Source organism: Miniopterus natalensis, chromosome 1, assembly GCF_054644295.1.
Source record: "Miniopterus natalensis isolate mMinNat1 chromosome 1, mMinNat1.hap1, whole genome shotgun sequence".
NCBI classification, from domain to species: Eukaryota; Metazoa; Chordata; class Mammalia; order Chiroptera; family Miniopteridae; genus Miniopterus; species Miniopterus natalensis.
Window position 1 is genome coordinate 138,512,678 of NC_142081.1, and position 22,780 is coordinate 138,535,457.

General features: G+C 41.3%; 1 protein-coding gene across 1 annotated transcript in view; it reads left to right on the top strand.

The window, feature by feature from the left end:
- Positions 1-223: 223 nt before the first annotated feature.
- PAPSS1 (3'-phosphoadenosine 5'-phosphosulfate synthase 1) overlaps positions 224-22,780 on the top strand; it is an 81,420-nt gene continuing 58,863 nt past the window's right edge. The window contains exons 1-4 of the mRNA XM_087826223.1: positions 224-333; positions 8,968-9,082; positions 14,504-14,739; positions 18,493-18,631. Of these exons, the coding sequence (XP_087682349.1) occupies positions 274-333; positions 8,968-9,082; positions 14,504-14,739; positions 18,493-18,631 (550 nt within the window). The 5' untranslated portion in view covers positions 224-273. The remainder of the gene's footprint in view (positions 334-8,967; positions 9,083-14,503; positions 14,740-18,492; positions 18,632-22,780) is intronic.

The window sequence follows — 22,780 nt, forward strand, 5'->3', positions numbered from 1 at the left end:
TGCTTCAGAATTCAGAGGGAGGAGCGCCGTGGGCGCCGAAGGCCCCGCCTCCCTCGCGCCCCGGTCCCCGCCTTCCGCTGCGCCCCTCCCCGCAGACCTCTGCCCCGGACCTACACCGGAGGCGCGGCGGAGGCGCGGGCACGAGCGCACGTCGGCGCGCGCGCGGCAGCGCGAGGAGACCCCGCCTCCCGCCCCGCCCCGCCCCCCCGGCCCTCCCTCTCCGGTCGGCCTCCGGGCGCTGAGCACCCCGGCGCCCGCGCGTGCTCTGCAGCCATGGAGGCACCCGGGAGCCTGTGCAAGAAAGTCAAGCTGAGTAACAACGTGCAGAACTGGGTGAGTCTCGGAGCCTTCGGCTGCGGCTGCTTCCGGAGCCGCTGCCTCCCCTGCTCCTCCTCTGCATCCTCCCTGGAGCGCCGGAGATGGGTACCCGAGGCCGCGGCGCCGCGCGGCTGGGGGGTGGGCGGCGCGGGGCTGGGCGGTGCGGGGGTCCGACCCACCCGGGGTGGAAAGAACGCCCTCGTCCCCAGTGCCTCGGCTCAGAGGAGACCTCGATTTAAAGCCCGTGCGGACGGGGAGAGCTGGCGGCTGCTGCAACCCGCACCCTGGACGGGGAAGCTGCCTGCATCCCCTGGAGCGGCGTGAAGTGTGCGGAGGCGGCGGAGGCGGGCGTCTTCGGTGTGCGGCTGGCTTTTCTTGGCTCCGCCAGCGCAGTTCGCCCAGGTTTGGGTCCATGTCCAAGTCTTTCCATTACTGAGCTTCAGTGTGAAGAGAGGGTGCCCAACAATGTAGCCATTCAGGAGCTGAGCATTCACAGAACTGAGGCTCTTTGTGGCTCGGTGTTCAGTTGGAATGTCTGACACATTACACGGAGTTTTAAGGCTGGATTCCTGGAGACAGGAAGGTGTGGGAAGACTAATGGTTTATAATAACGTTTAGCAAGGACAGTCAGTTAGCTTTGATGGTCAGATGGTGTGCCCTCACTGAGGCTGCTTCCTTCCGTATTCTTTGATAAGAAACAGTCTTAATCCAAAGTCATCAATGCCCTTCTGGGTGGGGTGGGGAGGGGGTGTCCAATTTGGCAATCTGGACAGGCGCTGGTTTTAGGATTAGGTGGATTTTTTTATTTCACAGTACAACAAAATCATGAGGTAAAAAAGTAGCCTTGCAAATCATTACCCTTGGTGAGTCAAGGGGAAAAAAAAAAAAAAGAAGAAGCCATGTCAGGCAAATGTTCCTTTGCAGGCATTCATTTACCGTATCTGTTGTTGCCAAGGATTCCCACCTGATTCCTTTCTCCTTTTAGTTGCTGCCTTTTCCTTAGGTTTTAAGGGAAGGTGAGTTAGAACACTGGAAGGAGCACTGGACCAGCGGCCTGGTCTCAGGTACCAGCTTTGCCATTTACTAGTGTGCGATCTTGAGGAAAATAACTTTACTTCTTTAAACTTCAGCTGACTAAAGAAGGGTGTAGTAGTGTGTACTTTACAGGGTTATTTGAAGAGTAAAGAAGGTAATGAATTTGAAAGTGCAGTGAGGCCATTGTCATGAAACTATTGATAGTGCTCCTGTTTGTTACCTTGAGTATTTCCTGGTTTAGGGAAATAGGGGACTCAATTAAGGTATTTAAAGGTAACTTCAGTTACACCATCTGTTGCTCATTTATTTACTTACTCCTTTTGCCAAATAAGTGTATATTCTTTGTAGAGACCTGTGCCAGACATAGAAAATATGAAAAATGAGGGACTCAGTGGTTGCATTCTGGTGACCCATGGCCTGATTGGGGTTGTAAATTACTCTGCCAGGTGATGAGCTTGTCATTATGACCACAGTCAATGGTGTAAGACACTTTTTTTTTTTTTTGCAATTTAGAGGAGAGATTAATTTAGCCTGGGTGTTTTGGGGAGGGCTTATGGAAGAGAAATGTGCTCAGATTTCTGAGGCAGAGGGGAGCTGTGTGAGTAAGGGCTGGGAATAAGAATTATTATTTTATTCCAAGATCAACTAAGAGTTTAACTACTCTGGAGAGTTTTTGTTGAGTGGAGATAAAATTTGATAGGCTGGGGCTAGGTTACGCAGTTGTTAATGTTTGCCTCCAGAGGCAAGACTTGATTCTGTGGGAGATTTTTGATGAGGCTAGAATTTTTAATTCTATGGGTCTTGCAAGTCTTTTTTGCCCCAATAGGGAACAGCCACCATGTTTCCCTCTCACATACTTAAATCAGTGGATAGACACAAATGTGAAGAACCCATACACCTTTAATGTCCCCATTACATGATAAAAATGGTGTTCCAGGAAGACTGGTTGCAGGAGAAATTAGACATTGTTCCAGATGTGGAAGCCCTGGAAGACAGACAGGGTTATTGCAGGCATTCCTCATTTTATTGTGCTTCACAGATACTGTGTATTCATCAACATGAGGAAATACCCTCCTCCAGCAAAAAGATTATTACTCACTGAAGGCTCAGTTGATGGTTACCATTTTTAGCAATAATGTATTCTAAGTTAAGGTATGTACTTAAAAAAACAATGCTATTGCACACTAAATAGCCTGCAGAATAGTGTAATCATAATTTTTATGTGCACTGGGAAACCAAAAATTTATGTGACTTTATTATGGCGATCTGGAACCAAACCTACGATTTCTCTGAAGTGTGCCTGTAAGAGATTTGAAGCATGCCTGGGACATGTCTTTGTTCCACGTGTCGGGGATGCAGTGGTAAAACAGGATGGGTCCTGCTCTCTTGGATATTACATTCTACCTGGGAGAGAGTTAATTAAAAAGCAAACAAATAAATGAATGAGATAATTTTCCCTTTTACCAATTCTGCCTTTTCTAAACATTTTGTCCCTAATACTGTTGGATGCTTTTCATAGAAGGCCAGCTGCCCATTCTGGATTTTGGGGAAGACTGAGGTGGTACAAAAATGAAACAGGAATGCAGAAATAGGATGCACGGCATATTAAAGGCCAAGCAAGAGGACAGTATATCCATTCTTTGGAGCATTGGCCTGGTTGTTGTCAGGGAAGGTATTGATCTTCCTATTCTAGAAGCCAGGGAGATTGTGCTGGAATAATTGCCCAAAGAGGAAAAACTGGACTTTTACCAAGAACTTAACTCTTACTGTTGACTAACACAGTAATAAGAAGAATGATAACAAGGTCTAGGTCTGTGTTGTCCACTCTGGTAGCTACTAGCCACCTGTGGCAACTTAAATTTAGTTACAGCTAAATAACATTAAAAATTCTGTTCCTTATTTCATGAGCCACATTTCAGGTGCTGCATTGTCTCGTAGCTAGCAGCCACTGCATTGGAAAGCACAGTATAGAACATTTTCATAATCTCAGAACGACATTCTATTGTACAGGCAGGTCTAGATAGTTACTTTGAGATGGATGTCAACATTTTTTCTACTTATCTATGTATTTTTGTACTTACGATTTTATTTTTACTTTCTTTCCAGGGGAAGGAAATTTCAAGAGATAGTGGCTACTATCACGACATTAGGCAATTCTGAGCCCTGGCTTCTGGCAGGTTACCCAGTGCTCTTAGCTTTTCCTTAGAATAGTTGCTTCTCTAAATTTGAAATATTGTATAAGTTCCCCCAGCCTGGATCTAGTACATTGAATTTTAAGGAGTAGTCCTCTACTCCAGTGGTTCTCAACCAAGTAAAATTTTGGCACCCCCAGGGTGTGTTTTGAAACATCTGGAGACATTTTTGGTTGTTGTTGTGTGTGTGTGTGTGTGTGTGTGTGTGTGTGTGTGTGTGTGTGGTGCTTATGGCATCTAGTGGGTAGAGGCCAGGGATGCTGCTAAACATCCTACAGTGCACAGGACAGCTTCCAGAGCAGATTCCCTGGGCCAGAAAGTTATTATTTGATTTAGAAAAAGGGGGAAAAGTTATGTAAATCTGAAATAAAGAAATAGTAATTTAAAATAAAATCCAATTGATAATAGAATTTTCTTTTCCACCAGCCTGGTAGTTACCATCTCTTGCTCTGAGATGGATCAAATACCCATAGCATGCCAACAGCAAAACTCCAGCCCTGAATTGTTTTAAAAGCGCAGTACTAAGTAATTAGTTCAAATGAAGATAATAATATTTCTTTTTGGTATTTACCTAAGTGGTAATCATTTTAGTGAAATATCCTTTCCTAAGGATACAGTTCTTTACCAAATACGTTTTCTTAAAATTTATCTTTATTGTTGAAAGTGTTACAGATGCCCCTCTTTTTCCCCATTGATCCCCTCCCCCCTGCCCCCCTGCCCCCCTGCCCCCCTGCCCCCCTGCCCCCAGGCCCCCAGGCCCCCAGGCCTTTACCACACTATTGTCTGTGTCCGTGGGTTATGCATATATGCATGTAAGTTCCAAATAAGTTTTAAGTGAGTAAAAATAGTGGAAATACTAGACATTATTTTATGGACGGCCGTTTTCTAACTTTAGATGAATGCAGCTGTTATTCAGGTTGCTTTTTCTCATTCTCTCTGGTTTCTTGGATGTTTGCATCCCTCCCCTTTGTCTTTATCTCTGCTTTACATTCACTGTGTTCTTATATGTTCACAGGGTTGTGCAGCCATTACCAATATATAATTTGAGAATATTGTTATCACCCCCAACAGAAACCCTATACCCATTAGCAGTCATTCCCTATCTTCCTGCTCCCCCTCTCCAGGCCAGAACAACCAGTAATGCACTTTGTGTCTTTGGATTTCCCCATTCTCGGCCCCCCGAAATGGAATCATACGGTACGTGGCCTCTCGTGTGTGTCTTCTTTCACTTAACGTAAAGATTTCAAGGTAAATTCATGCCGTAGGATGCATCAGTACTTCGTCCCTTTATATAGTTGAATAATATGCCATCGTGTGGGACATACCACCTGTTGTTTATTCATTTCAGCTCTTTCTACTCTTTGGCTATCACAGGTAATGCTGCTGTGAGCATTTGTGTACAAGTGTTTTTGGGCACTCATGGCTGTAATAGTTAATTTCAACGTCTGAGGTAGATGTTAGTGTGTTTGTGACTGCCCAGCCCTTGAACTCGCTTCATATGCCTGGGGACTGCCCTGCTGTCACCCTGGTAGAGGCAAGGGTCTGTCAGTGTAATGATTTCTTTATCTGTTTGTAGTTGGTGTCTGTCCTTGAAATGTTTTGTTCTCTTTTATCCCCCGTATCTGGAAGGGATCAGCCAACAAAACTGAATGAACAGATAGTTCCAGACTCATTTCTGACTTCTAGGAATCTTTTAGGGCTGGGCTCCCCACCTGGGGGTTGTCCAGGGCCCTTTCCATTGAAGATATTGATACTTAAAAAAAAAATCTATTAAGTAAATATTTAAATATTCTTTAATCTTTAAAACAGAATAGTTGTGGAGACAAAATATATACGCAGAGCATGCATGACAGTTGATGGCAATCAGATAAGCATGCTGGTAACTTAGTTCAGGAGGTTCGGGGTAGGGCCTAAGATTTGCTTCCTGGCATGCAGTCAGTGTTGCTGCTCATGCATTGTAGTCTCAAGGTTTAAGTGGAGGCTTCTCAAGGTCTTTTCTCAGCCTCCAGGAGTGTCAGGAGTGTGTGATGTTCAGAAGCTTAATTTCAGTTATCAGTAACTGAACTAAAGGTTTTAGTTATCAATGTGAACTAAGGGTTTCTTCCCATTGTGCATTACCATCTCCTCAGTTTTATCCAAATTATGTCTTGGAACATGAAAGTAATGTACCTGTTACCATTTCAGGGATTCTCTTTGGAGGGAGACCCTGTGTAGCAGTAAGTTTAAGGTAGATTGTGGGATGGGTGATAGAAGTGGAAGTACGGGATTATGCTTGATATTTGGTATATGCTCTGTGCCTTTACAAATTTTGCTTAAAAATGCAGAGTTCTTTTATAAAATCATAATAAAGTCACAAAGCATAAAATTTTTCTAAATGGCATTGAAGGAAAACTTAATTTGCCCCTTAGGGAAGCAGATAAAATAACGAAACAGCTCACGTGGAAGTTAAAGTGGGTCAAAAAGGAGCACAGGGCGACTAGCGTCGGCGATGAGGAGAGCAGTTTGTAGAATGTGTAACACAGGGACAGCCTGGCTATCAGAGGCACGTGACTCTGGCCTGTTGCTAGGGCAACAGGACTGGTAGCCATTTAGTTGTGAATTCTTTTGAAGTGAATTGTCCCGTTCTGCTAGACTAAGATTTCTGAACGTTAGTCATCATCTCATTTGCACAGTATACAGAGAAAACAAACCACACTTTAAAATAAATGCCTTGTATCTTACTTTTAGTGAGCACTGCGGGCCAGGCCCAAGAAGAAAGGGTGGGTGTTGTGGAAAAACCAAAGAACTGTAACTAAGAGTGCTTGACCTGTCTCCCCAAGCAAGTCAAAACATATACACACAAAAAGACACCTACAAGTATAAAACGATCTATAAATCACAAACAAATGATATTAGTAATAGGTTACAGGGTCTATAACATGCAACTAAGCCGTTGCAGACTGAGACTAGGAATGCAGTCAGAAGGAAATACTAACTTCACTCACTCCTGGTCCTTTGTGAGTCACTCATGTGGCATTTTTCTGGTAGAATTATAGGAAGGATTTGTCTACAAGGGGTGGAAACGGAAGCGGAGAGGGGAGGGGAGCGAGAAGAAGATTGCATATGGAAGTGGCCTTTGGGTACCTTGTGAAGTTCAGGCATATTCCCACTACCTTGCCGTTCCAGGAGTTTTAGAAAGTGCTTTTTGATTTACTCTGAAAAACTGAGATGGAGGAGAATGGGGCACAACCTTCCTTTAAAGTTTATTTTTTTATATGAAAAACATCAAGCACACGTAAACAATAAGCCTCCCTATACTCAGACTGCCATATTTGCTGCCAGAATTTTTTTAATGTAGGAACATTCTCTTCTAGTAATTAAAAAATCTCTGCTTATCTGTATTTTCTCTCAGCCATGTCCTCAGTAGTTTATAGCTTGTCACATAATTTTTATACATTCTACTCAATTTACTAAGAAAAGCACAAGATATGTTATAGGGTTAAAATGAATTAAAATTCATCAGATACTTTTCTTCTTGCCCCAAAGAAGAGTCACTTGGAAAAAAAAATCCCCAAACAAAATGGCCCAGTCAAACCCCTTGCGCAGGTGTAGGAGAGTAACTTGTAAGTGCCCTCTTGGTCGCCCCCCCCCCCCCCCCTTCAGACTCAGCGCCTTTCTCTCAGGCAGCCTGACTGGGGGCTGAAACAGGAGAGGTGTCTCTGTTTCCGAGAGATGCAGATGTTAGAAACCCTGTTTTTTGTTTTTTGTTTAAGATATTGGAAACGCAGAGCTGGAAAGTTATCTTTGTCTCATCAGCTTATTGGAAAGAAATGGGTCAGGAGACCCGTATTATAATTTTCAGAAGTGATTATTGAACATATACACGCATAATTTTGTTGTAAATACATCTATTAATGAGATGACTGGGGAGGGGGGCGGCTTTTGTGGTGTGCCTGTTAAAAGAATTGTCCAATGGTACCTTTGGTCCCAGAGGATTTTCCACTTGGGGGCAGTGAGTGATTGTAAGACTCAGATGGGCAGAGATGCCTTTCTCCTGTACACTGTGGGTACTGGGAAGGGGGAGGTGTGGAAAGAAGTCCTGAACCTTAGGTACCTCTCAGGCAGACTTTAGAAAAGACTGTCTCTGGAAGTTGAAGAACTGGATGGAAAGATGTTCCTTTACAGAGTCCATGCTTATATACCTACAAGGGTGTTTATTCCTCATTTTGAAAACCTTTGGGCCAAACCACAGCCCTGGGTGGATTCGTCTCACTATTCTATGCCTCAACCTGTGACTGCAGAAAACATAGTCATAGTGACTGGTCTCGCTTTAAATTTATGATTGTTGACGTCACACGAGTCCTTCAGGCTGCCAACAGTTTTTCTAGATTCCCTGGTCACTTTTCCACTTTGTGCTTAATGGTTCCTCTGGAAGGTGCCTCCCACAGCTGCCATCAAAGGTCTTTAAATGTCCCCCGCCCCCCAATAAACGATGTTGGGACAGATACACGCAGAAAAATGAAACCAGACCACACTCTCACACTACACACAAAAGCAAACCGTCCGAAATGCCCTGGCCTGGTAGCTCAGTTGGTTAGAGCATCATCCTGATACACCAAGGCTGTGGATTTAATCCCTGGTCAGGGCACATGCAGCACATAGAAGAGTCAAAACAGTGAATGCATAACTAAGTGGAATAACAAATGGATGTTTCTCTCTCTCGAAAATCAGTCAAAACAAAACAAAACACCCAAGTGGATCAGTGTCCCAGATGTGAGACCTAAAACTTAGACTACTAGAAGAAAACACAGGCAGCAAACTCTCCAGAACTGCTCCCAGCAATATTTTTTGGATGTGTCTTCTGAGGTAGGGAAACAAAAGAAAAAAATAAACAAATGGAACCACATCAAACTAAAAAGTTTTTACACATCAAAGGAAACCATGAACAAAATGAAAAGACAACCCACTGAATGGGAGGGGACACCCACCAGATACATCCATCAGATAAGGGGTCCACATCCAAAGTATAGGAGGAATTCACACAAGACCAAAACAAACAAACAGTAATCCGAAGGGTCTCGTAAATACTGGTTGAATGAATGGATGAATAAGTGAAAAGTCCAGGCTTTGTAATCTAGTATTTACTAGTTATGGGAGCTTGGACAAGTTATTTAACTTTTCTTAGGTTTAACATCTTCATCTGTAAAATCACAATAGTAAGAGTTTCTGTGTCCTTGGGTGTCTGTCAGGATTAAATTAATTGTGAATGTAAAGCACTAAACACTGCCAGGTACTCCAAAGAAAAAAGCTAACTGTTAGTTTTACTCTTTTGCCTTGCTTTTGTTACATAGGGTTGTGACTACATGTGTGCAAGGAATATGTGTTTATCTTTTAAAAGATTCAAGTGAACAAGGATTCTTTCTTTCTTCCCTCCTTTTTTCAGGGGATGCAGAGAGCAACTAATGTCACCTATCAAGCTCACCATGTCAGCAGGAACAAGAGAGGGCAGGTGGTGGGCACCAGAGGTGGCTTTCGTGGTTGCACAGTTTGGCTAACAGGTATAGTCAAAGAGAAATAAAGCAGCTTATTTCAAAAGCAGTGTTATGAACAGCCTTGAACCAAGAGTAAGCAGATTTAAATTCTGAGCTCTGTTCTTGTGCTTGGAATGTTGCAACACGTAACTGACAAAGTTGCTTAATAACCTATTTCCTTTTGGTAATTGTTTTTCTTTATAGAATTGCTGTTAAAATAAAGGGATGCATATTAAAACTACCTTCTAGTTGATAACTACATTACATTCTTTAGACTTTTTCATGAAAATAACACCTGGCTTCTTTCAAGAGGCTAATAATGTAAACCGTATATTGAAGAGAATGAGTGGTAAAGGTAATCTACTTCTGTCATTCAGTTTTTGCGTCTGATTGGTGCTTGTGTTGGTTTTCTCAGAGTCTTTGGGATTACTCATTGCAGGCTGCGGAGAGGGTAAATTCATACAGATTTTGGAGGTAGATTTAAAAATGATGGATACTTCCACTTCTAGGAATTGTGTATTTACTTACTGTGTATTCAGAGTTTAGATAGACCTCATCAAATTGCCTACTTAAATTTTATACCTATTTACTCTCCCACCAACAGCGTCTTTGTCAACATTAGATACTACCAACCCTTAAAAGTTTTGCGGATTGTTAAAAATAACATTTCTGTTTTGGCTTCAATATTGGACAGTTCTGTTTGTTTTTGTAAGAAAGAAGACGGCATTCTCACATCTTTCCATATCCTCATTCTTAAGACTAGATTGCTGTTAAATTGCTACTTTTTCATTTTTCCTGTTTGTAACACTTACATTCCGTTCTCAAAGCTTAAATTTCTATAATTGTATTTGAATTCTATAAGTAAATTGATTCAATAATTACCTAGCCATCAGTTGTTTCATTGGCATGCCTACTCATGAACTCTTTCTTTGAGTCAGGTTTTAATTTTCTCTATTTCATTGTTAAGTGGTTTTGGTAAGATGTTTTTCTGCTGGGCTCTGAATTCCCTGAGTTTTTATTTTCGAGGCTATCTGTCTATTATGACAGTTTATCTTGTAAAATATATATTTGCTCCCTGGCTGGTGTTGCTCAGTGGTTAGAGCATCGCCTGTGCACCAAAGGGTCTCGGGTTTGATTTCCAGTCAAAGGCACTCCCAGCCCTTGCAGGTTCGATCCCCGCCCCCCCCAATCCCCCTGTTGGGGTGCATTCAGGAGGCAACAACAGGTCCATGTGTCTCTCACATCGATGTTTCTCTCTCTCTCCTTATCCCTTCCTCCTCCTCCCCTTCTGTTCTCTTTGACAAGCAATGGAAAAAATATACCCTGGTGGGGATTAACAACAGCCACAACAATAATATATGTATATTTGGTTCACACTCTCTTTGTCTGGAATTCTTAAAACATTACTCCATTGTCTTCTGGTATTAAAAGTTGTGTGAGATAAATCTGATTTTCCTCCCCTTATTTTTAGAATTTTTCCTTTTTCATCTGGATGCCTGAAGAATTATTTCTTTTCCTGTATTTTCTTTTAGAAGGTTTGCCTTTCTCATTTAGGCCCTTTATCCATCTGCAGTTGATTTTTGTGTGTGGTATGAGGGAGGGATCCATTTTTTTTTTCCATACGGACAATCAGTTGTCCCAAGAGCACATGCATATATTGATGAGGATATCCTTTGTCTCTGACCTGCAGTGCCCGCTGTCATCAGGTTTCCACTGACGTGTGGACTTGTTTCTGGACTCTGATCTGTTCCACTGGTATACTTATTGATTCCCCTGTTGTTACCACACTGTCTTAATTATTATATTTTTATAAATCTTGAAATCTAGTGGAATAAGTCCTCTTACCTTATTCTTTCTTTTTAAGCTTTTTTTTTTAAAGGATTTTCTTTTATTTTAGTTTTTTATTTATTGATTATTTAGAGCAAAGGAGGGAGAGAGAGAGAAAGAGAAAGAAGAAAACATCAGTTTGTTGTTCCACTTATTTATGCATTGATTGGTTGCTTCTTGTATGTGCCCTGACTGGGGATCAGACCTGCAGCCTTGGCCTATGGAATGATGCTCTAACCAGCTGAGCACACGGCCAGGGCTAACTTTATTCATCAGGAATACGACTTTTTTTTTTGTCTCTTTGCGTTATTGTATAAAGTTTTAAATTAGTTTAACCAATTCCCCTTAAACCCTGTTGGGATTTAGTTTGGGATTACATTATACGTGAAGCTCAATTTGGTGGAAAATTGATCTTTAGAATGTTGGATATTGGGTCTTCCTTTCCTTGAATGTGGCATATTCCATTTATTTTACCACTAATGATGCTTATAAATACTGCTTATCAGATTTTTTTTGTTACGTGCTTTATGGTCCTGTATGTGTTTAGTTTTCATAAATGTCTATTTGAAAAGAACATTTTCCTGACATGTGCAATATTCTATAATATGTTCATCAGATCAAGCTTGTTAATTATGTTGTTAAATCTTCTATAGCCTTCATTGATTTTTTTGTTGTTGGAGCTGGAGGCCAAGATTTCTTTGTTTTCTTGCAGTTCAGTAGCTTAAGGGATCTGTCAAGGTATTGGGTGGTTTGTATACCATTCTCCTGGAGCACGGTTTGCTTTTTCTCAGATTTTATTTCAGATAAATTTTCTTCTTTTGTATTTTAACATTGGTTGGTATAATAGTATCCGAGGACTGCTGAAGCAAATCACTACAAAGTGGGTGGCTTCACACAACAGAAACGTATCCTCTCATAGTTCTGGAGACTGAAAGTCTGAGGTCAAGGTTGGTTCCTTTTGTACAGTCTGAGGGAGAATCTGTTCCATGCCTCTCTCCTTGCTTATGGAGGTTGCTGGCAACCCTTGGAGTTCCTTGGCTAGTAGATGCATTATTTTATTTAGTTACTTTTACAAGCAAAAGTTTATTTAGAAAGTCACGGAGGTAGAAGAAGTGAGCCATGGAAGAAGTGAGGCACCTGTGCTGTGTGGACTCAGGAAACAAGTTATAGAGGCAAAAGAAGGGCCCTTGGAGCTTAAAAGAAAGGAAGCAAAATCCTCCTGGGGGAAGGGGAGGGGGGGAAAGTAGAAAAGAGAGAGAGAGCTCTATTTTAATATATATGCCTTTTTTTGAAACACCTTCTTTTCTCTATGTCTTCATAAGGGCACCAATTATTAGATTTAGGGTCCACCCTAATCCTATACAACTTCATTTTAATTTAACTAATTATATCTACAAAGACCCTATTTCAAAGTAGGGTCACATTTTGAGGTTCCATGTAGACATGAATTTTGGGAGGACACTCTTCAACCCAGTATAGTTGGCTTCTCTTCTTCAGGTATACCATACCTTAGTTTGGGATTGTCTATCTTGTTTTATCTATTGTTTTTCTGTAACTGCCTTAATTTCTTTGCATTTTTGTCCATGTTCACTGTAATCATCTCAGTGAAACCTTCTGTGTCAGTAATTCAATTTTCAGCAGTGTCCGTTCTTATTTTGTTTCAAATTAAATATATACATAAAGATATATAGATACATGTATGTATAAATATACACTTTTATTATAATTTAGGTTGTCCTTGTGGTATAACAAGTTTAGATGTTCATGTTTCAGTTTTCTTGTTTTTGGTACTTGTTGCTCAACTGGCAGTTAAAAACAACAACAAAAAACTGAGAATAACCTGTTCATCCCCAGCCTCCATCTCTTTGTTTCAGTATTATTGCTGCCTGACAAAGTACCTAAAACCCAGAGGTGTAAAACAACCATTTTAATTTGCTTACCATTTTGTGGGTGAGGAATTCAGAAGGGCTCAGTGGCAGTTTTCACTTATTCTTACTTGGTTGAGGTCGTGCTGGTGAGGGTGCAGTCACCTCAGGCTCAACTGTGCTGGGTGTGTGCAGTCTTTCAGTTGATGGTCTCGTCAGCTGGGATTTCAGTGGCTGAGGCAACTGACTGGAACACCTACTGTGATCTCGGGGTACTTAATAGCTGGCTTCTCCCGAATTAAGCGTCCAGAGAGAAGCTGCATAGCTGTTTCTGACCCAGCCTCGGAAGTCACACATTGTTATGTTCAGTACATTCTTTTTTTAAATTCTGGAATGTAAAGCTCTTTTTAATTAAAGTATAGTTGACATACAATGTTATGTTAGTTTCAGGTATACAACATAGATTTGACATTTATAGACCTTATGAAGTGATCACCACGAGAAGCCTAGTAACCATCTGTGACGATTGTACCAAGTTATTATAATATTATTTACTGTATTTTCTATGTTGTGCTTTGCATCTTCTTGACTTATTTATGTTATAATTATGTTTGTACCTCCTAATCCGCTTCTCCTTTTCCCCCCATCCCCCCACCTAGCCCTCCGGCAGCCATCAGTTTGTTCTCTGTATCTGTGAGTCAGTGTTGTCTGTTCATTTGTTTAGTTTAAAGTTCATTTAGTTTAAATAGCCATTCTGACAGGGGTGAGGTGCTTTCTCATTGTTTCACTGCATTCTTTTGGCCACGAGTGAGTCCCAAGGCCAGCCCGGATTCATGGTCAGGGAATGAGGCTATCCCTCTTGATGTGACAGTGGCAGGGTCACATTGTAGACCACCTTGCAGGATGGGACGTGTCTGTTGTGACCGTCTTTGGAAAATATAATCTGCTATACTCATACAAGTTTTTCATGTATAAAGCAGTTAGCACTGCATCGATCCTCTCAACATATCCTCTGCTGTTTTTTTTCAGTTAGCCTTCCATATTACCGTGACTTCTTTTAAGAGCATTGGCACATTAGACTTCAGTATTCTGCCTCTTTCCTCATAGCTACCTTAGTTACGAATTCTATAGTCACGCGTTCACCAGGGTGGCAAGTATTAGTGCCTGAAAGTGCTCTTGCCTTCTCCTTGCCTTCTTGTTGGTTAGTGGATCAGCATCATTGGTAGAAGGAAAGTGGGTTGAAACAAGGATGTTCTTTCAAGGTTAATTATGTTATAAATTGGATTTCCAGATACTTTTATCTATCGGAGGTAATGATCCTGGGATATAGAGGTAACTTAATAATATTTCACTTGCTTTTGTCTTTTTTTCTCTTGTCAGAAGTAATTTGGGCATATAACTTTGTTTTAAAATTGAGATGCAGCTTTAGAAATAGTGGTAACAAGGACCCAAAGTGAAAGGCTACCCAACCTCGTCTAATATTAAAATTGGTTAAGCTCTCTGAAGGTCATCAGTGATTTCTACGATGCCTTTGGGCATAGGTAGGAGTTATTAAAAACATAAATGCTTCTTACATTTAAACTATAGCTATTTTTCTAGCTTAGAGATAAATCTTATAGAGAAATATCTGTAAGATTGTTACTGAGAGACTGCTGTGAGTAATGAATGTAATTAAGCCTGTGTTAAAATTCTTTATTACTAAGTAGCTGTCCTTCTAACTTGATGTATGGAATCTCTGTGGACTGTATAATTTCAGGCTTATCTGGAGCAGGGAAGACCACAGTGAGCATGGCTTTGGAGGAGTACTTGGTTTGCCATGGTATTCCATGCTATACTTTGGATGGTGACAACATTCGTCAGGGTCTCAATAAAAACCTTGGCTTTAGTCCTGAAGACAGAGAAGAGAATGTTCGACGCATTGCCGAGGTCGCTAAGCTGTTTGCAGATGCCGGCTTAGTGTGCATCACCAGCTTCATATCGCCTTATACTCAGGTATGCGACTTTGTGCTAATTACATATATTGGGAACATGGCAAATAGTCTAAACATTAACATGTGCTTTGAGGCTAACTCCAAATTAAAATAATTAACCTATAACATTTTTATGCTGCGGCTTTTTGAGTAAACTCATTTTTGATAAAACCTGCTATAAACCCCCTCCCCCCAAAGTGTATCCAAAGTCATTGAGCCAACAGCCACATTATTTTAAGTCGACTTTTCAAGTCAGTGTGTCTGTAGAAAATAAGGTGTCAGACACCAGGGAAAACCTTGTTTCTTTTTTTTTAAAAATATATCTTTATTGATTTCAGAGAGAGGAAAGGAGAGAGAGAGACAGAAACATCAATGATGAGAGAGTCATTGATCAAGCCCACAACCAGGCATGTGCCCTGACCGGGAATCGAACCCTGATCGCCTGGATCCCAGGTCGACACTCAACCGCTGAGCCACGCCCGGCCGGGCAAAATCTTGTTTCTTAACATGTGTCCTACCATGTTAACTTCTTTGCTCAAAATTCTTGAGTCTCCTCTCTCATCACACTCCTCTTATTTCAGAGACCATAGCAGCATTGATTCACTCTTTTGTGTTTCTCTGAAAAAAATCATGTTTTGCACCGCCAGATTTTTGCTTCCCCCATCTGAAAGGCACTCGACTCCTCCCTGCTATCCCTCTCTTGTCAGCATCATTCAGTCCTGTTCATGCTTTGAGACTCCAGTATCTCCTCCTGAGTACCTTTCCTTTCTCAGAACCTCAGGCTTCGTTGGATACCTGTCTTTGGTGGCCTTGGTATTGTACCTTAACACATTGGTTTGTTGTAGATCCCAGTTCCTTGGTTGGTGATGGTAATGGCAGCAGCAGTGGTAGTAATAGCAAAAATATTAGTGATAGCAGCTAACATTTATTGAACAATTACTTTGTCCTGGTAACTGTTTCAAAGTGCTTTTATATGAATTAACTCATTTAGTCTCGTCACCCAATGAGGAAGGTAGAAATGAGGAAACAGGTGTAAATTACCAAGGGCACACACTGTACCTGGTAGAGCAAGGATTTGCACCCAGACAGTGTCCCTGAAACCCATGCTCTTGCTGTCCCTTGCTGCTCCTTGGGGACTGGAACTACATTTTATTTATCTTTGTAATCTTAATGCCAACCCCTGCTCCTGGAACACAGTAGATTGTATTTGTTAAATGATACCAAAGCTACTTAGGAAGCCCAGATATCAAAGAACAGGCAAGTTAGTTTAGTGATTAACGGCAGGGGCTTTGGAGTCACACACAGTGGGCTGAAATGTCAGCTCTGCCTGTTACTGTTATGACTGTGGCCAGTTCACTTAACCTTCCTAAGCTCAGATAATGCCTGACTCCTAGGGTTGCTCTGAAGATTGCATTCAAAGCTCTCAGCACAACGGCCTGGTTTGTAATAACTATTCAGTATGTGTAATACATAATAGCACACTTCTAGTACTGTCATAAACAAATTTGGGTGGCGACTTAGGCCTTAAAAACAAAACAAAACAAAACAAAACAATATGAACTGTAAGATTTATAAATAAGTATCAGGTTGAGTATTAATCCTGTAGGTTCATTAATGGAACCATGGCAGCAGTCCTAAAAGGTTCTGTGAGGAGTAGCTACTTTTCTTCCTGAAATGTTGGAATCTGTGTCACTATATCAGTTTAAAGTATATTGGTAATGAAGTGTATAAACAGAATGAGAGGTGTTCAGAGCTCCTGAATCCTTGGATATAAGCCAGTTTCATAGTTACAAAGTAACAGCTATAGTCTTGCATCTTCTGGAAATCTTTGCAACTGTTGGGAAAGGAGAAAGTCAGTAACACCTGATTTGGAGAACTGCATATCTGAAAGTACATCCTGATCTGCTTTTTAGCCCCCTTGTTTCCATAGTGTGGAGCAAACCTTTTGTTGATCCAATCTCTCAAAGCACTAAGAATTAGGTTTGGACTGTGCTTAGGGCTTATCAGAATCTATGATACCATTTGGATTGAATCATATAATATAGGATATTTGCATTTTTCCATGTCACCGCTGAACTTGAGCATCTGCATTCTAAAATAAACCCTGTCATTCCTATTCTTAAGGAGTTGGTATGGTAGGTAGTCTGGTAGGAACATACAGATGTGAATAGTCATAATAACTTTAGGCAGGTGATTAGGTAAATGCGTATTACATAAAAGGTGTGTGGAAGATTCACAACGGAGGTACTGGAAATGAGTCATGAAGGATGAATCAGAATATACCAGTTAGACTGGAGGGAGAAGGCTATTTCAAAGAGAGGAGACAGTACAGTATTTGCAAAAGCATGAAAATGTGAGAGCATTTGGTCTTTGGGGGGACCCTATCCAGGTAGTTTGGTAAAACTGCTACGCAGGGTGAATGTGAGGGGAGATGAAGCTAGAGTGCTTTACAGAGGGCAGTGACAAACTCTGGACTGTGCAGGATTTCGCCCCACAGGTAGTTTAACAGTTTGAGATTGTGGTGGGGAATGTTTTCATTGAGTTTGCACCTTGGGAAGGTCACCCTTGAAGCCCGGAATGAGAATGGCCTGGGGGTAGAACACTGGGTAGGAGGCTTTTGCAGTGAATTTGAGCAGTGGCAATGGGAATGGAAAAGATGGGGACATATTGAAGGGCTCTTGAGCCAGTAGCAGCAGCAGGACTTGGTACCTGATTGATTATTGCTTCTAGGGGGTGGAGGATGGTGCTTCCTGAATAAAGGTAGTGTGATCGAGTTAGAAAATACTGGATACAAAGGGAGAGGTTGAGCATTTCATTTTAGGTGGGTTAGATTTGAAGTGCTAATGGTGTGTTAAGTAGAGATGATCACCGAGTCATTGGAACATTGATTCTGGAGCTCAGGAAAGTAGAATGGAGATACAGATTTAGGAATCATTCGCTTCATTAGTTGAAACCTAGATAAACTTGAGTATACAGAAGAGTGTATAGAATGAGAGGAGAGCCCTTGATGGAGTCTTGGGAACACCTTCATTTACAAGGACAGCTGGAGCAGTAAGATCACAACTTAATAATTACTCTGCCAGACACTATGCTTGTAAAGCTAATGAAATGACTTTACCATATCGGAGTAAGGTCTATGACAGAGGTACATGGTGGCTACCCTGGGAAGCCAGAGGGAGCAAGTGCCCTCTGTCTGGGCATGCATGGGAGGCGTCCTGGAGGATGGCACCTTGGAGATGCGCTGTGAGGAAGCACTCTGCTTTAGCTAGAAGAGTGTGTGTGTGGGGGGTGTTTCTGCCAGGTAGGTGTCAAAGGCATAAGCCCAGACATCCAGGTAGAGATGAGGGGCTTGCACCTGGCAAGTGAGTAAACTAGCCTTAGAGCTCTGAAGGGACCTTGTGTAGAGTGAGGTTACTTCCGTGCCCGCTCAAGCTGAGGTTGAACTTTAGGGAGAGGCCTGATGGCCCCTGCATTTGAGCTGGGCTCTGGCTCAGGTTCCTCATAAAATTTAAGTGGAAGTTTCTATGGGGCATCCATTGGTTTCCCTCCTGGAATTCCCCCAATATCTCTGATTGTAAGAATTGTATGCCTTTTTAAATTGTTACGAAGAATGAGGGTGTTAATCGAATAATTTGTTTGATTTTTTTTGGTTTGAATTGTAAAAATATAAATTAAATTTCATCTTATATGTTTTTTTTACTCATCCTTGGTACTCACATTGCACCTTTGATTCCATAAGCACTTTTAATTGTTCTGCACCTGTTTTTTTTCCAAGGATCGCAACAACGCAAGGCAGATTCATGAAGGTGCAAGTTTACCTTTCTTTGAAGTATTTGTTGACGCTCCCCTGCATGTTTGTGAGCAGAGGGATGTCAAAGGGCTCTATAAAAAAGCACGGGCTGGAGAAATTAAAGGTGAGTAACGTCTCCCCCCAGTTTCTCTTTGCTTAGATACTCTGTCTTAACATATCTGAGACTGACAATCTTTTTTCTAAGAGATGGGGAGTATTCGAATGTCTTGGAGCTTCTTGAGAAGAGAAAGTGGGCCTTGGTACACTGTTGTAGTTCTCAGGCCTAGCAGCGGTACCTGGCACTGTCTTCACAGCGACTGTCACTGATCAGATTGGAATTCTAATCAGAAGACAGAATTTTAGAGGGTTGGGACTTTGGGGGCTGGTGGAAACCTACTTGATATAATTAGGTGCCTAGCATTAGATGGAATATCAATGGCTAGCTGCTTCCACTTTAGTTCTTTGTTCCATTGATAATGTAGGAAACTTCAGAGCTAGTGGAAAAATGCCTTAATTATAAGCATTTTAAAAAATATCTTTATTGATTTCAGGGAGAGTAAGGGAGAGGGAGAAAGAGATAGAAACACCAATGATGAGAGAGTCATTGATCGGCTGCCTCCTGCACACCCTCCACTGGGGATCGAGCCCAAAACCCGGGCATGTGCCCTGACCAGGAATTGAACCACAATCTCCTGGATCATAGGTCGATGCTTAACTGCTGAGCCACGCCGGCTGGGCTGTTATAAGCATCTTGAGAGCAAGAACAATGTCTTGTTCTTATTTATAGCATAGTGTTTGGAATGATCAGTTATTCATTCTGTCCGCAATTATTGAATTAGATTGAATTAACATATCACTGATTCCATGAAAATATACACACTTTGCTTTTTAAGTTTTATGGTCTGCTCCAAGAGTTTCAACTGTGATGAGCATTTGGACATAGTAGGAGACATTTAGAACCCGTCTGCTGTGGTCTTTGATACCTATCATATTATTTATTTTCTAGACATCCTTTGACATTAGTCCTGTTCTATTATTAATAGAAACAGAGGACATGCCAGCTAAGTTAAAAAAAAAAAATCAAAGATATATTACTTAGTCAGCCTTGTTTAGGAATCAGTGGTTCATGCAGGTAACTTTCGTTTACCTTCCCAGGAGGGAGTGAGATAGTCTGGGACTATTGCAGGAGTCCCAGGAGCTCTGAAAAGAAAGGAAAATGCTTGTTATTCTGGGCTTCTCTGTATTTTGGACATGAGAAGGCTTTAGCAGTTGAGTCAAATTCCACCTGCTGTGGGAAGTCTAGGTCCTTGGGCAAGACTGATATCCAGCCGGGCCCCCATGGAGACTCAGTTTCATGTGTTAAGCTGGCACTTGCTTGGCTCAGAATAGGCTGCCCAACCTGAATAATTTATGACAAGGGGAGGGCCACCAGTTTCACCCTTTGACTGCTATGTCACCCCGTCCCTGTTGATGGCTGGCTTTCACTTCAGTTTGTTGTAATAGAGTTTGGCAAAGAGAAGCAAAAGGATGAAGTCTAAATCTTTCACTTATTTTAATGGTAGTTGGTTTTATTGTTTTTGCAAAGATGGATCATTGAGGGAGGTAGATTTGTCTGCCCGGCTGGAGTAAGCTACTGGGAGTAGGGACAACACCTTGAACATTTTTCTACTGTTACAATTTAGCACAGTGTATGGCCCAAAGCGTAATATCTGGCAAACACATAGTAAATGCTTGTTGGATGGATTCGAAGGGGGAGTGAAAATTGGATGCTCAACACACATTTATCAATGCCTTGTATTTGCTATTTGCAAAGAATATATTTGGTGCTTGGGATGTAAAGGTGAGTAAGACTGCATCCAGGATACCTTGAGTCACTTACAGTTTGCATTCTGTATCTGGGGAGTATGTTTGTATTAGTTTAGTTTTCTTTGTGTTACTTGTTTAATTTCCTGAGTGCTTCTCAATTCCTCTCTGTAGACGTTGATAAAATGTTCCTCAGGTTAAAATATGTATATGTGTGTGTGTGTGTGCACACACTTATTGTAGGCTTGCTATGGTGCTAGAGTTCCTGATTGTAGAGTTGTTTGTTTTTTAAAATTCCTCACCAGATGGCACTAAAAAAGTTCCCTATCAGTGCTGTTTCTGAGCCTTGATGATACACATTCAAGGATGGATGGGAGTGCATACATTCAGCAGAACTTGGGATTTTTTAGGTCTTTAGGCATTTACTAAACTAAATATATGGCTCTGTCAGCCATTCTTATACCTACATTATTTTCATTATTACTGCTCAAGTAGTTATTATCTACTTAAGTATAAATATTTTTCTTAACGTGTATGTGTATTATAATCACTTGCAGGATACATTAGCTTGGAAGAGAATCCCTCGACTTTTAAAATGTTAAGCCAGGTTTTCTAACGTATTGATTGTCAAGCTTTGCTGCTTTACAATTAGCATTACCTGGGGAATTTTTAAAAATCCAGTGACAAGGCTGTCCCTAGACCAGTGAAATTAGAATCTCATGGGAGTGGGACCCAGTGAATCTAGTGTGTAGCTACATTTGAGAATCAGAGCTTAAGAACTAGCGTTTTAACCAGAATTATTCTTCCCTCACTAATTTTATTGTGACTCACCACTAAATACTGCTGGAAATATTAGTAAAGCAGAAATGTATTCCTGGATTTGGTACTTCAAGTGATACTTAGAAATACGAAATAGAAAAAGAATGAAATAAGAGGGCTGTAGACTTGTAGTGTATATTTTAGAACTCTTTCAAGAACTGTAGCTCTTAATAGTAATGATTTTTTGTTGTTGTTGTTAATCCTCACTTGAGGATATTTTTTCCATTGATTTTTAGAGAGACTGGAAGGGAGAGAGGGCATGGGGGGGAGAGATAAAGAGAGAGAGAAACATCGATGTGAGAGAGACACAATTGATTGCTCCCGCACGTGCCCCAACTGGGGCTGGGGATCGAACCTGCAACCCAGGTGCGTGTCCTTGACCGGCAGTTGAACCTGCAGTTTGACGCTCTAACCACTGAACACACCAGCCAGGGCAATAGTAATGATTTTAAATTCATGTTTACCCTTCAATCCAAGGATGACCTAAGCATTGCAAGGCAGGTGGGCCTTGAATGACATGCATGGGGGGTGCAGAAATGTAAGACAGGAATTGCGTATCTTTAGCTTAGCTAGTCCATTCTGGGGAAACATCATGTATTCTTTCTTTTCTTGGCAGATACATGGGAAAATCTAAATAGTGGTTAATAACTAAATTGATTATATTTGATTGTGGAATATGTTTTGTGATATAACAGGATTATCTTCTTGATTTGTGTTTTGCTTAAGCTAATAGTAGTTGATTAGTTTTGCCTGACCACTTAAGCTGGTGGCAGAAGAAGCCTGCAGGGCTTCAGCGTGGCTTGTAGATGATCTTTGTGAATATAATGGACCGACTGATACGGTGTCTGTTTCTGCATTGAGAGGAAAAAACCTTGTCAATTTTAGTTTTATTCCCAGGGCTTAGATACTATATTCTGTATTCCTGTGGAAAAATGGGGTGCTCTGATCACTTGGTGTTAATTCCTTTGTTTTCACTGGCAGTTTAGGCATTTAAAAAGAAAAAAAGTGGCGGAAGTACAGTTGATCCTCATTAATTGAAAATTCCATATCTGCAGATATCTTACTCAAATTTATTTGTAACCCCCCACATACGGATTTATGGCACTTTGGTGGTAATTCACGGACACACACAGAGTGGCAAAAATTTTAGTCACCCAGAGCACAAATTCCTAATTGAAATCAAGCAAGGTGACATTTGGCCTCTGTTTCCCCTGTCATACTGTAAAGAAGTGTCCTTTTTGTGGCTTTAGTGCCATAGTTTTTTCATTTTTTGTGTGCTTCTTGTTGGTGGTTTTGCTGTTTAAAGTGGCGCCCAGGCCCGGTGCTGAATTGTGGTCTAGTGTTCCTAAGTGCAAGAGGGCTGGCATGTACCCTACGGAGAAATGGGTGTTAGATACGTGTCATTCCTGCAAGTGTGAGTTAGATTGCTGTTGGCCATCATTTCAGTGTTAATGAGTGAACAATATATATTAAGTAAGGTGCTTTAGACAGAACCACACATAAAACAGAGTTATATATTAATCAGTTGACAAAAGTTTCTTTGACAGAGGCCCATAGGGACCTAACTCCGTGATTCCTCTATGAGCAGTGCTTCAGTGTTCACTGATTTAGTGTTTACTGCAACTTCACTGAACACAACTACTGTGCGTAA